At 40.3% G+C, this 18,103-nt stretch overlaps 1 protein-coding gene across 1 annotated transcript in view; it reads left to right on the top strand.

Moving 5' to 3' along the window:
- Positions 1–18,103, top strand: part of SORCS3 (sortilin related VPS10 domain containing receptor 3) — a 616,732-nt gene that overhangs the window by 441,679 nt on the left and 156,950 nt on the right. The window contains exon 6 of the mRNA XM_003825558.7: positions 5,246–5,310. Within this exon, the coding sequence (XP_003825606.2) occupies positions 5,246–5,310 (65 nt within the window). The remainder of the gene's footprint in view (positions 1–5,245; positions 5,311–18,103) is intronic.

Consider the following 18,103-nt stretch of genomic DNA (forward strand, 5'->3'; position numbering starts at 1 on the left):
ATTTCTTTGCTTGGTGTATTTGTGCGTACTTCCCTTGCACTGAGTTTCTGGAAGTGGAGACTTGGGACTTTAAGACGAGGGACCTGATTGCTTACACCCAATGAATGTCAGATAGTTTCCTGGTGAGTTGTTATGGTTCTAAATAACAGTAAGTTCATGGGCTTCTCAGCAGTTTGTGTTAGGTGAGGAAGTGCAGTTCTTGAATGCCTATTTGTGCTGCCTTGTTACTAGGGGAGGCGCAGAGTGCAAGCAGCAATTAAGCGTGTCCAGCTAAGGCAGTGCTGCTGCTGCTTTTTTTTTTTTTTTGAGATGGAGTCTCGCTCTGTTGCCCAGGCTGAAGTGCAGTGGCTCCATCTCGGCTCACTACAAGCTCCACCTCCCGGGTTCATGCCATTCTCCTGCCTTAGCCTCCCGAGTAGCTGGGACTACAGGCGCCCACCACCATGCCTGGCTGTTTTTGTATTTTTTTAGTAGAGACGGGGTTTCACCATGTTAGCCAGGATGGTCTCGATCTCCTGACCTCGTGATCCGCCCGACTCGGCCTCCCAAAGTGCTGGGATTACAGGCATGAGCCACCGCGCCCGGCCAAGGCAGTGCTTCTTAACGGGGTGTGATTCTGCCACCCATCCCCACCAGGCGATATTTAGCAGTCCCTAGAGACATTTTTGGTTGCCACAACTGTGTGAGAGTGTTACTGCATCTGGTAGAGGCCAGGGATGCTGCTAAATATTCTGCAATGAGTAGGACATCTTCCACAACAAAGAATTATCCAGCTCAAAATGTCAACAGTGCCAACATTGAAAAGCCCTATGCTAACGCCATCAACATGGCAGAAGGTGGGCGGCGGCTTCCCTCTGTGGGCTGGAGGAGGGCCTCAGGCCACAGCTCAGATTGTGGTGAAGAATGTTCTTCTTACCCTCAGCATCCAAGTTATTTTACTATACCTCTGGCCAGCTGAGCAGCTTAATTTCCTCCCCTGTGGACCTGGGGACAGAGCAGTTTTGAAGTACAAATCTCTTACCCCTATCATTTCACCCAAAGGGGAGCCTAATCCTGAGCAGTGCTGGAGCTTAGGAGAAATATTGAAGAAAGATAATTAGGGTCTCTGGCCTTAGGAAGTTTACTGTCTGGTGAGTTGCATATATTTATAAAAATCATTCTATTTCTAATTGATAGCTTAAGCAAATAAACATACACACACCTTCACAAACAAAGGCACCCTATGGGCTTGTATGTATCAAGAAACTGCAAACCTGAGATAGAACTAAGAAATGGATTCAGATTTAAGGACCTTTAGCTGTGTCTAGTGGTCTGTCTGTCTCTTAGTGCATTTCCCTGTTTGTGTGAACCTCTGACTCTCTGATTCTCTAGATGTATGTGTGTGTGGGAGGGTAGGGTAGTGAATGTATGTGAAGCTGCACACATGTGCATGAACTGTCTCTGTCTCTCTCTGTTTCTTTCTCTATCTCTGTGTGTTTCTGTTTCTCTCTGTCTTTTGGCTATTGTCTTCATATTACCACCTCTCTCTCTATTTCTCTGTCACACTGTCAATTTTTTTTTCTCTCTGTATATGTACATCATTTTTATAGACCTGATATTCCTATCAGGCAAGGAATATTTCTCCTGGTGACAAGATTTGAGAGACAATTCTTTCCTAACAGCTTCAGTAAGAGAAATCTTGAGGATGTCTTCTAAGTTGTGATCACCTGATCACCATAGCCAAGATGTCTCATGACCCTACTGTATCACGTGACATTCCAGGGCTTCAGAGGCATGGGCTGCTGTGATTGACCAGCCTGGCCAAAAGCACATAGCTGGAGTCAGGTAGACAGCTCCATAAAGGATGACAGGAAAGGGTACTGAGCAGACCCAAACCACAGGTGTCCACTCTAGTGAGCCAAGAGCAACTCAAGAGAACAACTTAATAACGCAAGTGCTGGAGGATGTGTGATCTACATTCTGGGTTCTCTAGAAGTATAAAGGAGAGAGATCAGTGTGAGCTGGCGTGACGAGGGAAGGCTTCCAGGAGGACTTGATTCTTGCTTTCAACCTTGAAAGATGTGTGAGATTTTAACTAGATGGAAGGAAGTAAGCCTTCCTGATGAGGGAAGAGTTTCTTTGCATGTTTTATTGGTTTTGTTGCCTTGTTTTAAGCTCCCAAGAGGCAGAGACTTTTCTTTCTTTGTTAGTAGAGCATAGTATTCATTAACCACAATCAGGCTTCGTCAGTATGGTGCCAATTCTCTGAATGCTACTCTGCCAGTAACCGTAGGGAGAGAATGGAAGAATAACAACTGAGAAACTTCTAATCCTGAGAGTACCAGCATGATATAAAGAAACAGGGAGTTGCTTGTAGATTCTTGATATTAGACCTTTGTCAGATGGATAGATTGCAGAATTTTTCTCCCGTTCTGTAGGTTGCCTGTTCACTCTGATGATAGTTTCTTTTGCTGCGTAGAAGCTCTTTAGGTTAATTAGATCCCATTTGTCAATTTGGGCTTTTGTTGCAATTGCTTTTGGTGTTTTAGTCATGAAGTCTTTGCCCATGCCTATGTCCTGAATGGTGTTGCCTAGACTTTCTTCTAGGGTTTTTATGGTTTTAGGTTTTATGTTTAAGTCTTTAATCCATCTTGAGTTAATTTTTGTATAAGGTGTAAGGAAGGGGTTCAGTTTCTGTTTTCTGCATGTGGCTCGCCTGTTTTCCCAGCACAATTTATTAAATAGGGAATCCTTTGTCCATTGCTTGTTTTTGTCAGGTTTGTTGAAGATCAGATGGTTGTAGATGTGTGGTGTTATTTCTGAGGCCTCTCTTCTGTTCCATTGTTCTATATATCTGTTTTGGTACCAGTAGCATGTTGTTTGGTTACTGTAGCCTTGTAGTATGGTTTGAAGTCAGGTATACCTATGTAACAAACCTGCGCATTCTGCACCTGTATCTCAGAACTTAAAGTAAAAATTTTAAAAATATTACAGTGGTCAGATATATTTGGGATACATTGGGTTAACAAAATGAGACATTTCTCTTTTGGGAAAAAAAAAAAAGAAAGAAAGAAACCGGGTGGCTTCAGACCAAATAAAGTATCCATATAGTCCCTTGTGGTACCCTCAGTCCTCTGGGTGTCTGGCCTCAAGTGTTTTACATTGAAATTTTGGCATTAACACAGGTAGATCAGATTGTTTATTAATTCAGTAAACACTTCAGTATCACCTAATATGTACTACACACATAGGTCCCAATGGTTCAAAAATAAATAAGACAGGATCCTACTTTAAAGTTTATATCCAAATAGAGAAGACACAGAAATGAATTAGCAATTGCATACATGATTTGATTGTGCTGTGCAAAGCAGTTCCTCAAACATGGCTGCACATGGAAATCACCTGCGACCTTTAAAAAATACTGACACCTTGGTCCCATCTGTGAAAGTTTTTATTTCATTGGTCTGGCGAAGAGGACACAGGCATCTGTATATTTCAGAGTTACCTCCCAGGGCTGTCATTAGCAGTAAAGTCTGAGAACCACTGGGATAAGGATGCTTTGGGAGCAGGGAAAGGGCTCTGCAGTGATACTAGGGAAGGAAGGACTGCTGGAGGGGCAAGGCCCAGTGAGCTTGGAAAGAGGAATGAGAGTTCACTAGGGAAGGAGAGGGGCAGGGAGATGAGTGGATAAGGACGTTGGAACTCTTCCTGCTGGAAGTCAGGAAGTCTTTCTAATTTTGGCCTAGTCCCTGTGTGGCCTTAGGCAGACATCCATTTTTTTCTGTGCCTCAATTTCTCCTTCAGTCAAACATGACTAATGATGCCTGCTTTCCTTACCTTAGGGGTCTGCTGTTAGGATAAAATGAGGTAAAGAAAAAGGAAACGATAGAATGTCAATGATCACTGGGAAAAATAACCCATTAGAGTAAAGCCTCATTTATTCAGCCTCTTTGGGGAAAGAAGTGTTTTACATAAATGAACTTTCAGATGACTAAATTTCGACCTTTCAAGAAGTAATAATTTTATTTTAACCAATAAAAATCATTTTAGTTTTTCTAAAACATACCACTTGCAGCCTTAATTTCTTAAACAGAGTACCCTGGATGCCATCAGCCCCTGTTTCTTTTCTTCTGTGCCTTCAGCCCCGCAACATAGATGTCAGCACTGAACTGTGCTGTGTTACAGTAATGCCCCCAGGGCTGTTGAGAAGTGTAGGGATTTGTGTCATGGAAGATTGGGTTTTGAGTTCTTAGGTCTTTTTCATAAGTTTTCCATTTCTCTTGCTATCCAAGTATCAGCTCTTGGTTCTCACCATTTTCAATTCTACTTTTAATTTCTAACTTGCTGCTGCTTCTCTGCTGAAGACTGGAAAACCGGAATACAAATCTTAGAATAGTGTATAAACTCTGAGTCATTAGACTATAAGTAAGAGCTTGCCAGAGAGAGTGGATTGTGTGATCTTTAGTAAATGAGTTTTTAATGTGTGTGTCAGCTCTTTTCAGTGGACTTTTGGGGCCTTACTCTGGCCTAGGTCTCTAATTTAGGAGACAGCTGACGGGGCTTTATGTGTGGAAGGTCAGAGGTCCACAAGGATTATTTGTAGGGATTCTCAGGCCTCCATCTTCTAGGTGTTGGCCAGAGAGACCTTTAATGTTTTCCACCTTGCTCACCAGGAGAATTTTGTCCGTGTCAGACCAGATTTTGAATGTCTATTGCCAAACTTCTGTTATTTTCAAGGCAGGAATAAAGAAGGAGACCTAGGATTAAACTCAGGAAGGAAGGAATATCTTGAAGCAAACAGCCCAAACTGAGGCAATACCATGTTCCCCATCGGGTAGAACAGGCAGGTAAAGTGGGAGGGCAGAGGAGGAGGAAGTGGTGGAAGGAGTCAAGAAAGTTAAGACAGAGGAGATAGATGGAAGATGCTGGGGAAGGGAGAACTTCTGGGAAGGTGCAAGGTGGAGAAGGCCAGGAGCAAGGTGTAGACCAGCATGACTATGCACTCTGTATTCTTCTCTATTTTCTTTGAATCGTTGACTTATTGACCATTCAGTACTCATGTCTCATGACCCTTACAGATGACAGTTCCTAGGAGCAGCCACACTGTGGGGACTGCCAGTGGCCACATTCTGCTGGTTCCCATACTGCAGGATGGTCCTCTTTGAGAAAGTGGATTTCTGAGTAGCAGTTGGCCCTGAGTGCATCCCACTTTGCTGTCTGCTATCGGTGTTGTCACTGAGCTTCTGTCTCTCCCTTCCTTTCCCAGGTCGGTGGCCGGATTGGATAAGGAGGCGGACCTGGTGCACATGGAGGTGCGGACCACGGATGGATGTGAGTTCTGCTACAGCCAGGCTAGGCCCAGGGAGATCTGCCTGCAGGTCTCTGTCCTCCCCCAATTTGCATTTTAATATCTTGGGAAGATGAAAAGCTCTGAGCTCCATTACAGCCACATCCATCCTTAATTCCCAGAGTAAGGGTGAGAAGTCCTTTCCTAAGGGAGACTTTTCATTGAAACAAACTCTTGGGAATGAATTGTCTGGGGATATGAGTTAATGCAATGAATTTTGAGGCTCCTGTTTGTAATTTCTTTGGCATCTTCAGAGTAATTTGAAGAGGAATGTCCATAACTCATCATGGTATTTTACATTCACATGGCGAATTGCAAGGGCTGCCTGCTTCAAAGTATGAACCCTTTATATAGGCAACCTTACCAAAAAATGTAATGGGGCATTATTTGCAAAACTGTTTATTCATCCATTCGAGATATTTAGGGATGGCCTGCTAAGTGTCAGACATAATTTTAAGCCCTAGAGAGAGAGAAAGTGATGAGCAAGTTCTATACTATCCCTACAAACAAGGGACTCTTCTAGCAGTGCAATTGCAGGATTTTAAACACATGACCTGCTGTGTACCTTGTTCAGCTGTGTACTTCTTACACAAAATTGGACTGAAAAAGCATCATTTTGTAACAATTTAAGCATTTTATTCTTCTCAGAGTTGTTTATACTTAAAGGGCTCTTCTCCATCCAGGAAAAATAAAATCAGCTTAAACAAAAATATATAAAAAATATAATTAGCATAGATTGAGAACAGAGCCAAATAATCTACTAGTGGTGAGGCAGAGGTGCAGCAGAACAAGCACCTGTCTGTGAGTTGGGGTACTCGGCTCTGTTACCCTCCGGCCTTGATACCAGGAAAAACTCCTTAACCTCTCTGGGCTGTAACTTCCTCTGTGACCTGAGAATACTCATCCTTGCCCGGAGCACCTCCCAGGATTATAGGTTAATCAAATAGAAGATGAATATTAGAGAAACTGAAAAATGTTGTATAAATGGAAGGCGATTCTGTTTTGACCTGGCTGTTGGCATTGTGGTATCGTTCAGAGTTTAAGTAAAACTGCATGTGCTTTCTGCAGGAGAAATCTACTGTTGGAGGCCAACCGTAGATGCATGCCAGAAATATGCATTTGGGGGAATATGTTTTATATGATTTATTTTTATTTTTTAAAGAGTTAGAAGGTAATCAGAATTTGTTACTATATTTCTGCCACTCTGTACTCCTCCCTCCCTCCTTCCTTCCCTCCCTCCTGTCCTCCCTCCCTTTTTCCTTCCCTCCCTCCTTCCCTCCTTCCTTTCCTTGCCCCTTCCCTTCCCTTCCCTTCCTTTCCTCCTTCCTTCATCCTTCCTTCCTTCCTTCCCTCCTTCCTTCCTTCCTTGCTTCCTTCCTTCCTTCCTTCATTCCTTCCTTCCTTCCTCCCTCCCTCCCTCCCTCCTTCCCTCCTTCCTTCCCTTCCTCCTTCCTTACTTTTCATCTCATTTGATCCTTAAATAGATGTAAATCGGTGAGACAGCCAGGGATGACCTACACTCTTTTTAATGTATTTTTTAACTGAAGAGCTATTGGGAATTTAAGAAGATACTGTCACACACTTAAATTACTGATCATAAGGGTGGTGGAGCCTGGATTCAAAATTATATTATCCAATTCTTATGGCTGAGAAAGAAACTGGGAGAAGAATGAGATGTAGGGGTTTCAGGGAGCATAGAAGGACAGGAGGAGGACAGCAAATAGCCAGTCTCAGAAAATGACCCACAGGCCAGTTTTCAGGACAACTCTCGCATGGGTTTTGCCTCCTAAGTCAACCTGTTTAGGCCATATTTGTGATCTGTCATGGTCATGGTATTTCAGAGTTGGAGGATGGTCTGAGTTCTGACCTGGTGTAGGAATCCCTTCTCCCAAAACTCTAACAGTACATTCTCAGGCTTCGTGAGCTCAGGCTTAAGACACATTATTTTCTGATGCTGGACAGCTTCTTTAAAAAAATGTAGTTTCTTACATTAAGCTAAAATTTATTTTATGAAAGTTCAAGAATTCTGGTCCAAATTGGGATGAGGCCTATGGTGCAGGGCTTCCGTGAAATTTTATGAGATTACAAATGCAAAACACATAGAACAGTTTCTGGCCTATTGCCAGAATTCAATAATTGAATAAAGGCAGGCAGAAATATAACAGAGATAAATGTCATGTGCTGTACTTAGGTTAAAGTATAGAATATATTAGTTCTGTTCCATCTTCTAGGTTTTTTATTTTATTTTATTTTTTCATTATAAATCCTCCACTGGAATTATAGGGTTTTTAAAATCAATTTTTAATAGCTAAAATAATGCTTTTTCAATCTAGTAAATTGTCCCTAACTCAACTTTATTTAGAAAGTACACATAGCAAAACTGCCTTAGTCTGGGCATGTTTTATTTACATACCCTAACAAAATGCATAATGCCTTTCCTTTGTGGTATGCAATGAGTGCTCCCTCACACTTGTGCATTCACAAACACACACACACACACACACACACATCTCTACCATCATTTGAGCATCATCAAAAATACAAAAATGTTTTATTTACTGTTTTTCCTGACATGGTAGTTTAACTCAAATTTGCCCAGATTCACATAGCTAATTGGCGATAGGAAAAAACAAACAAACAAACAAAAAAGCAAGTTAGAACAAAAACCTCCCAATGGACTAGTGGGAAGGAAACTTCTGATAAAGGACATCTACAAAAAACCTAAAATTAACATCATCTTGATGATGAGATACTGAATGCTTTCTCCCCGAAGAGCAGTAAAATGGCAGGAATATTTACTCTTAACACTTTTATTCAACATTATGCTGAAAGTCCTAGGCAGTGCAATAAAGCAAGAAAAATGAAACACAATTCATATAGACTGCAAAGAAGAAAATAAAACTTGTTATTCTCATTGACATGATTGCCTATGTAGAAAATCCTAAGGTATCCATGAGAAAATCTCCTAGAACTAATATGTGAGTTGAGCAAGGTTGCAGGATATAACACATTCGGTGTAGAAAGGATATTATTTTCAATCAATGGTATTGGATCAATTGGGCAGTAATCTGGGGGAAAATTAACTTCAACCTATGATTCACAACTTATACAATGATTCACAACTTATACAAAATTTAACTCCAAATAGATCATAGATCTAAATATAAAACATAGATTTATAAAACTTTTAAAAGAAAACATAGGGGAAAATTTTTATGACCTTGGGATGGACAGAGTTTTTTAAAATTACACTAACAGCAAAATTGATAAAATAAATAATTGATAAATTGAGCTTCATCAAAATTTACAACTTTTGCTCTTCAAAAGATACTGTTAAAACACTGGGAGAAAATACATGCAAATCAATATCCAAGAAAGGACTTGTAGCCAGAACATATAAAGAATGCTTAAAACATAGCAATAAAAAACAGCTCTTTAAATAAAAGTTTGAATAGATCATTTAGCAAAGAAAATATAAAGATTACAAAGAAACACATGAAACAGTGCTCAACATTATTAGACATTGGGGAAATGCAAATTAAAACCATAGTGATATATCACTATATATCTATTGTTATCACAAAATAAACAAAAATGACAATATCAAGTGCTGGCACAGAAGTAAAGCAATAGAACTCTCATACATTGCTGGTGGGAATGCAAAATGGTACAGCTACTCTGAAAAGATATTTTGGTAGTTTGTTATAAAGTTATACACATCTTAAAACCCAGCAATCCCACTTCTGCTATATATTTAGCCTAGAAAAATGAAAAATTTATATTCACATTAAAACCTGTACACAAATTCTGTAGAGATTTATTAATAATCACCAAAAACTGGAAACAAATATCTTTGAATGAGTGAATGTATTAACAAGCTGTGGCACATCTACAAAATAGGACACTACTCGGTATTACTCATATTTGAAACAACACATGAATTTTAAAGGTGTTATGTTGAGTGAAATAAGCTAATCTCAAAAGGTTACATGCTGTATTATTCCATTTATGTGATCTTATGGGAAAGACAAACTATGTAGATAGAGAATTTACTGGTGGTTTCCAGAGTAGGGAAAGTATTTGACATGAAAAGCTGCATGAAATATTTTTTAGGATGATGTCATTGTTCTGTAACCTGATTGTGGTGGTGGTTACATAAGTCTATATATCTGTTCAAACTTACAGAACTCTATGCCAAAAACTCACTGTGTGTACATTGAAAAATATGTTTGTATTAAAAATACTAAAATTAATATTTTTGGTTAATAAAAGCTAGGAGGCATAGTTTCTGACTTCTAGTTCTATAGCAATTCCTGCTTTTCTCATTCATTCATTTATTCATTCACTTACTTATGCTTTTACCCAATCAACATCTACTTAAAATCTATGTATACTGTGCACTGAGGGGACACACAGGTGAATGTGATATCATCCTTACCATCAAGGAGCTTCTAGACTTGTATTTGAATGATGGACTATTCAAATGATGGACAAGTATTAGAATGTTGCTAGCACACTTTGACAAGGACTTTAATGGAGTTGGGAATATATTGTGTTGAATCATAAATGAGATTGAGACTAATGACCTAAGCAAGTTAGGGGAACCATCTCAGAAACAGAATGTTTGATTTGGTACTAGGGATTAGTAGGAAATTATCTGAGCATTCTGGATAGAGAGAAGAAACTTGCAAGTTCCCAGAATTGTGAAAGGTGGTATGTGCAAGGCTGTAAGTTATAATCTGGAAAAGAATGAATGGAGATAGGTTGGTGAAGGTGGGTTGAAGAGGACCTATGAGGGAACAGGTAGGTAGCTTCCTGAGCCACAGTTCATGTTGCACACCAAGCCATCTATGGCCATCCTTGCCTGTTTATAATGATAAAGCTTCATGAAGCAATTATATTTCCCCCAGCTGCAGTCTCACATATGGATGGTACCAATCAATCTCTGGTCACTTCACCTTCCGTTCTACCTGCCTCTTTTATCTGCTTGTTTCACATTTAAGATACAGGAAGAGATAGATGAAAAGCTAGGACTCATTTCAGCTCATTCAGACCCCAGCCTCCATCTCTGGAGCACAAAGCAGCTTTTGCTCTGTTTCCCTGGTCCCCGATCCAGACTAACTTGGCTCATAATTTAGGAATGATTCTGAGAAATGGAGAAGTCAAGTGGCTTGTCTAGTGGCCCCGGACAAGTGGTGGAGGAGCAGACTGTAACTGTGGTGGTAGAGCAGACCAGAGACTAGCATCAGTGATGAGGTCAGGTAACATCCTGTACCCTGCTTCTCAGGGACTGTACTCTGAGCAGACAGACTTATCCAGTACCCTCAGCACTGCATCCAGGTCTTTTCTTGCTTGATGACACTGGACTTGCCAAGCCTGCCTGCAGTATCTGCCCAGGCAGATAGGTGGGCCTGGGGAGGGTGTTGAAATGAATGACTCTCCAAGCCCTGGTAGAGGGTTGCACTGCCCTGGCTGAAGTGTGGGCACCAGCAGCCATTAGGTACCACTCTTTCTGCTCAATCTCCATGGGAGCCATGTTTGCAATTTGTGTTTATCTTTTTGAGCAATAAAGAGATATGGTCTTTTAGCTATTCACAGACAGGCAGACGTGGAGAGTAGACACCTAAATTCTAATTCCGGTTTTTCCACTGAGAGGCTGTGTGATCTAGGGAAACAAGTAAACCTCTCTTGGTTCTTTTTTCCTAATTATAAAATGAAGCAGAATTAATGATTTATTTATTCATTCAGGGAACAGAAGCAAGATCTGCTCATGAAACATCAATTAAATATTGCTCTATGTAGTTCCCAGAGTAAGATGGGGATACTGGCATCTACGCAAATATTAATATAGAAATTTGTGCTTTTCTTATGTTTGTTCATTGGTTCACAATCCACTCCTCTGTAATGGAACACTCTTCAGGTATAGAAGACAAGTGGTCCTCAAACCAAGCATTATAATCACCTCACGAATAAACACACACACACACACACACACAGACACAAACAAGCATGCACACACACACCCTTACCTGGGCCCCACCACAAATCAATCAATGAAGTATCTCCTGGGAAAGGTCCTGGGCATTGGCCTTTTATAAAGTTGTCCTGCTGATTTTAGGACATGTAGGACTGAGAACCAACGCACTAGATCTGAGCTGGTTGAACTTTAACATGCATGTGCACCATCTGGAGAGCTTGTTAAAATATATACTCCCCATTTCTGACAAGCTCTCAGCTGCTGCTTCTGGTCTGGGGACTGCACTTTGATTAAAACTGCACTGCACTGAGCTGCCGGGTATATACAGATAAAAAGGACACAATCAGCACCAAGTAGCTCACAGGCTAATGGGAGAGGCAGATATGCACACAGATCATTGTTGCAACACATTATGCTAAAGGCCACGGAGATTCTGCTGTAAGTATCATGGAAAAAGTGCTGTGGGGACCAAAAGGAAGGGTTGCGCAACTGCTGAGGAGTGACCGAAGGCTGCACAGAAGAGGCCATAGCTAAGCCTCATCTTGTGGGATGAATTGGATGAGTTTCCACCATCCAAAGGGATGGTAGAAATGGGGTGTGGGAAAGTTATGCTAGAGCTGTGCTGTCCATTATGGTAGTCATTTAGTCACAGTGGTTATTGAGTCCTTGAAATGTGCTGTCCAAATCAAGCTGTGCTTTAAGTATAAAATACATACCAGGTTCCAAATATTTATTATACTATGAATGAAAAATTGTTCCTTGATAATTTTTATATTGATGACATGATGAAATGATAATATTTTGGGCTAAATAAAACATATAAATGAACTTCACTTTTCTATTTACTTTTAAAACATGATTACTGAAAAATTTAAAAGGTCATTTGTGGCTTTCTTTTTTAATATATACTGGATGGTGCTGCTCTAGACTGAAGGAGCCCCAGAGAAGCAGCACAGAGCATGGCTTTTTCAGTTGTGTAGTGTGGCATTGACAATTCTGACTTTGACGCTGACTCCAACACTCTGGATCTAACCCAACATAAGCTGGTCTCTTTTCTTGTTTATATATCGGAATCTCTCCTCTGGCCTAGTCCTAGTCTCCCTCTATAGGAGTCAGACTTCCTGAATTAAGCTGAAAGCATTAAATTATTATTTTTTTGCCCTGGCAAGGTTTAAACAGGGCAAAGCCAACCAGTTTGGTTAACAACTGTGTGAATAATCCTATTTCTGTCATGAGATTCAGGATTCAAATGGCTTTTCCTCCCATTCACTTCTGGAATTCATCTTTCTCTGAATGTCCCTGCACATGCTTTCTCTCTGACACAGTTACTCAGTCACAGACCGACAGAAGGACACACACACCCTCCATTTAAGAGGCAACTGAGTGTCAATAGAGAGAGTATTAACTTGATGACATAAAAGTTGGAGAACTAACTGTCATTTAGACCTTGGACAAATTTCTTAGCCTTCCTGTGATCCCTCATCTGGTGTTTTACCTATTTGAAAATACTAACAAACGTAAGAAGTATTTTTATAATTTATTTTTTTCATCAGTTTACTAATGATGATCTTATTATAGAGTAAAATTGTCAACAAGGGAGATTTCAGTTCAATGAACAAAGCAGTAACAACAGAGAGTACCCAAAGATGACCTGACCTGGGCTGCTTTGTGAAGTAGTGAGCTCCTCTGCATGAAATTCCCAAGTATGGTGTCCCATGGGGCACTGTGATAAGTGAACCTGAACATGGGCAAAACATTTGAAGTATCTAGACATTCTAGAAATGTGCAGAATCAAAACCCATAGAACATATGCCACCGTCCTTTGTTTTCTTCTCATCATCATCCCTCATTAAGCAATCACGGCACTTCTTCTAAGGCAAGATAAAGCCTAATACTTCTTAACAGAAATTCCAGGCATACATAAGTAATCAAATGAGCTTGGCACACAAGTGAAACTATTAGCTTTGAAGACTAAACTCTAGGCTCTAGATACATATATTATTGGTTCTTTAAAATATTGATTAATTCAGTAACTTAGGAATTGTGTGAACTCAGAGCTCTAGCAGCTCTTTAAGACTTCAGAGGCCAAAACGAGGACAAAGTGGGGGCTAAGGCAATGGGACTGCAGACTGCTTGCCTTCTGTTCAACCATAGAAGGCAGAGTAAAACTTACTTTATGGATTGAGATATAGGATTGTCTTTGATAGAAGGATTCCATAATCAAAAAGTCAGAACATATAAGAGATTCCCACATTATATTACATTCCAAAAGGCATCAAATTGTATAACAACTTGCCCAAGGTCACATAGACGGCCAGTGACAGGGAGTGACCCAGTATGTAGATTCTAGTCAAATACCTAGCCCAGTTTCCTTTCCATGTTTAAAATACATAAAGGTTAGAATCACAGGTACTGGTGTAAAATCACCTGGGTTCAAATTCTAGCTCTGTCACTTCCTAGAGCTGTGGAACTTAGGCAAATTACTTAATCATCCTGTGCCTCAGTTTCCTCTGCTGTAACAGGGAAATGATGATAATTGTAACTCCCTGGGTTGTTACAAGAATGAAATTAGTTAATGCATATAGTTCCTAGAACACCAAACAACACAGAATGAGCAGTCAAAAATGCTACTGTTGTCATCGTCATTGTCATCGTCATCATGATCTTCATATAATCATCCTATTCAGGGTCAGTTTATTTAGCAGGTACAGTGGAAAGAGCCCTGAATGGGATGGTAGGACTGCTGAGATATTCAGTGTCACTTTGGTTTCTAAATATCTGTAACTGCCAGATTGCCTCCTGTGCCATCAAGAAGGCAGATAATGCTGGGATTCTCCTATGGGAGATGAGAAGTTTCACCAAAGCTCAAAATCCATGAACTCAGTAGAAGGAATGGAAACTTCCTTTTATTGTTTGTTGCCTTTGTTTGTTTTTAGAATCGATTATGCTTCAAGCTCTGTATTAGGTATTTGCAGCAATATTACTTCCTTCCTTGTCTTTACAGATAGGTTAGTTGCACTCCCTAGTCAAGAAAAAGGATGCTGATGGAAGCTAAATAACTTTTCAGAGTTACCTTGAATCTGCTTGTTTTCACTTATTTTCATTTGAGAGTTAATGTTACATAAAATAAACAGCTCACGGGTATTTCTCTAAGAGAAGGCCTTAAGAGCTGAATTTGCTGTTTGTTCACAATTTTAATTCACTTTTTCAATTTGTGACAATAGTATATTATTACCCAAAGGAATGGAAGTTGAGTAAATCACAGAAAGTTTTTCCTCTGAGATGACAAGAGGCTTGATGTCTAGGAAGTTTGAATGCTTAGTAATTCTCAAAGGCAAAACATAATCACGGGACACCATGTAATTAAACATAACAAAATGTAGAGGCTTTTAATGTCATTCAGTTCAGTTTAACCAGCATTCACTGAAGCTTTATAAAGTCAGCCCAGGAAGAGAAAAGTGGCTAAGATTTTATTTCTGCTGGTAAAGAGGTGATCCTTTTGGAAAGGTATGGCAGAACCAGAACTGGACTTTACAGTGAAATTTGTTGATGTAGATGAGGGGCTTGTCTTGCTGAATAGAGAAAGGCTGTGGCTGCCTGCCTGAGTCCTGTGAAACTTTGAGCAGAAATACAGCCTCTTAGGAAGAAAAGAAGGCTAAGGGCGTCAGATTGTCTCCATCTCTCGTCCCACATTCACCAGTTCTCTAAGCATCCTAAGGCATATTCATTTGTGAACGTCCTGTCTCCATCACTGGCATAGGAATCTTCTGAGGGCAAGAGCCTGTCTGATGTTCTCTGCTTCCTGGAACCTCAGGATGTGTCTGACACCTGCAGCTTCTCTATACACCTTGAGCCAATACAAAAGGAATGAATCAGTCAGTGTAAGGCAGCCCTTCTCACCATGTGAGATCCTTGGTCCCACGTCTGTATGGTGAGAAGACATGGATGCTGGCTCCATTTAAATGATGTTACAATGCTCCCTAAAGGGCCTGCTAGCTGTAGAGCTAGTTTGAAATAGGGGTGCATATTTCCAAATAGCAGAATAATCTTCTATTCCTGGTGCAGGGAACAAAGCCTTTGACTTTTCGTTTTAGTAACTGGAGCAGTGACCACACCAGCTCTTAGAAATATATTAGGAAGACATTTTACATTTAGAAGTATATTAAGCATGAAGATTATTTAGGAAATCACTCTCTGGTTTTTACATAGGGATATCCAAATGAGATCTTTCTACTGTCTGTTCTTTCTAGTTTTTCATTTGAGGATATTTCAAAGGAGAGGATAGAAAATAGAAGTTCAAGAATAAGAATTAATCAAAGTCAATTCATTAACATGCAAGTATGTCACGTATTTCATGAGCTTTGCTTACATAAAAGTCCATGTGCATTTTTAACTCCCTCATTCAAGAATTTCCTTTCACATAGCACAATTTCACATCCAGGTTAAACTCAAGGGCTGCCTCCTCTTTGAAGTTCTCCTTGATTTGTCCAGCCCATATACTTTTTTTCTTGTCCAAACATCCATTGCACTTAAGGTAAACGATGATTTAAATTCAGAATATGACTTCACTGTAGAACCTGTGATATCATGGTCTTTCAATTCTCCACAACAAAATAGGACATTTATTATAAATTGAATCTATAAAAGATGCTGAGAGTTGGATTCCTTTCCCTTTCTCTTCATAATAAAAAATAACTAACATTTATTGATCTTTTAAAATGTATCCACAATGTGCTAAGCAATTTTCATGCATAATCTTGTTTAATCCTGATGACAGTCCTCAGAGGCACATACTAAATTGTCTGTGCCTCACAGCTGAAAAGCCATGCTGCTACTTGGCCAAGGCCAGTCTGCACATAGTAAGTCCCGGATTTGATCTCAGCACTTTCTAGCTTCGGAGTCCTTGCTTTCAGAACCACTGGAGTATGCTCAAGAGATCTGGACCACTTTCATTTTATCTGGTATCTGGCGTTATTAAAAAACAAATAAGAAGGCCACACTTGTTGGAAGCCTATTTGGGGATTTTAAATTACGTCATAAATACCTTTGTGAATTTCATCATAGAATCTCTATAACTGTATTCAGCCTCATTTGGAAGTAATGTCTAGAATTCTAATTTGAGACATTTTGCATATGTGAGGTTTGAACCAAATGATATTCCCTGCTCACCCTTGACAGCCACAGTTCCTCCACGACCCTGAGTCACTTCTGTTTGACCGCCAGGCCTGCCTGACAATTTAGTTTCCCCATGCCCCTACTTTGGTTCTCTCCTGGCAGAGGGCACTGCGGCACTTATCCAATCTCTATGTTTTGAAAAATAAAAGCATTGAGACTTCCAATATTTGAGTCCAGCTAAGACGGCAAGGCCACCACATTTTCAGTGATTTTCAAAAACTCATTTCAGTGCTGTCTTCCTGTTAAATTGGACCTTTCATTCCATACTGAGCAGTGGCAAGTAGAGAGCGAGCCAAGAAGTAGGACAAGCTTGGCACAACATTATACCTGCTATGGGCCAAGGTTTAGGTAGGTTTTGATTTTGTTTCTGGTGGCCTCGAATACACTTGCTTCTTTTTTCAAAGTGTCCAAATGAGAGAGTGAATAGTAAATAGCCAGAGGGAAATGAACCAGTGTGTGGGAATAAGAAGGTGTCCCCCTGTGTGTACCTTTGATTACCAGTGCAAAGGGCTTTCTGAGACACTGGCTGGTAAGAAGGAAGCAGGTTGCCATATCAACACCTGTGGTTTCTTTACATGTTTTTACTGCAGGTTTTCATTGTTTTAGTGCTTTATTCTAGGAGTAAATTACTAAGACTGTATGGTTCCAAGAATATTCCTGGTGGGCTAGCAGCAATGTGCTCCAAAGCACAGCCTGGGCTCCCTGCCTTCCCCTCTCCTCTCAGCCAGAAGTGGAAATCCATCCAGGCCACTCTTGGCTTTCTCTGTGAACCAAGACAAAAAGGAAGGGGCATACAGGCTGTCCTTAAAGCATGTTGGACAAGCTGTTGCTACAGGGTCAGGGAATGAGGGTAAGAAAGCCTGTCTCTTTCCTTATAAGGAAGGTCATGACCAAATTGCAGAGCAGAAAGGAATATAAATCATTGAACATGCACACATGTGTTCATTACAGCACTATTCACAATAGCAAAAACATGCCATCAACCTAAATGCCCATCTACAGTGGACTGGATAAATAAAATGTAGTACATATACACCATGGAATATCATGCAACCATAAAAAAGAATGAGATCATGTCCTTTGCAGCAACATGGATGGAGCTGGAGGCCATTATCCTAAGCAAACTAACACTGGAACAGAAAAACAAATACCACATGTTCTCATTTATAAGTGGGAGCTAAACATTGAGTACATACAGACACAAAAAAGGGAGCAACAGACACCAGGGCCTACTTTTGAGGGAAGAGGTTGGGAGGAGGATGAAAATAGAAAAACTATCGCGTGCTATGCTTATTACCTGGGTGATGAAATAATCTGTACACCAAATCCCCACAACATGCGATTTGCCTATGCACATGTGCATCCTGGATCTAAAATAGAAGTTGGAAAGGAAAAGAAAAAAAACAGTGGCTCCTGGGTTTCATTTGGAGTGTTGGCCTCAAGGTGTTTGGCCTGTACCATCTTTTATATTTAAATTACCTCTCAACTTTTTTTTTTTTTTTTTTTTGTGAGATGGAGTTTTGCTCTGTCACCAGGCTGGAGTACCGTGGCGCGATCTCGGCTCAGTGCAACCTCTGACTCCCTGGTTCAAGCAATTCTCCTGCCTCAGCCTCCCGAGTAGCTGG

The sequence above is a fragment of the Pan paniscus genome, chromosome 8, assembly GCF_029289425.2.
Source record: "Pan paniscus chromosome 8, NHGRI_mPanPan1-v2.0_pri, whole genome shotgun sequence".
NCBI classification, from domain to species: Eukaryota; Metazoa; Chordata; class Mammalia; order Primates; family Hominidae; genus Pan; species Pan paniscus.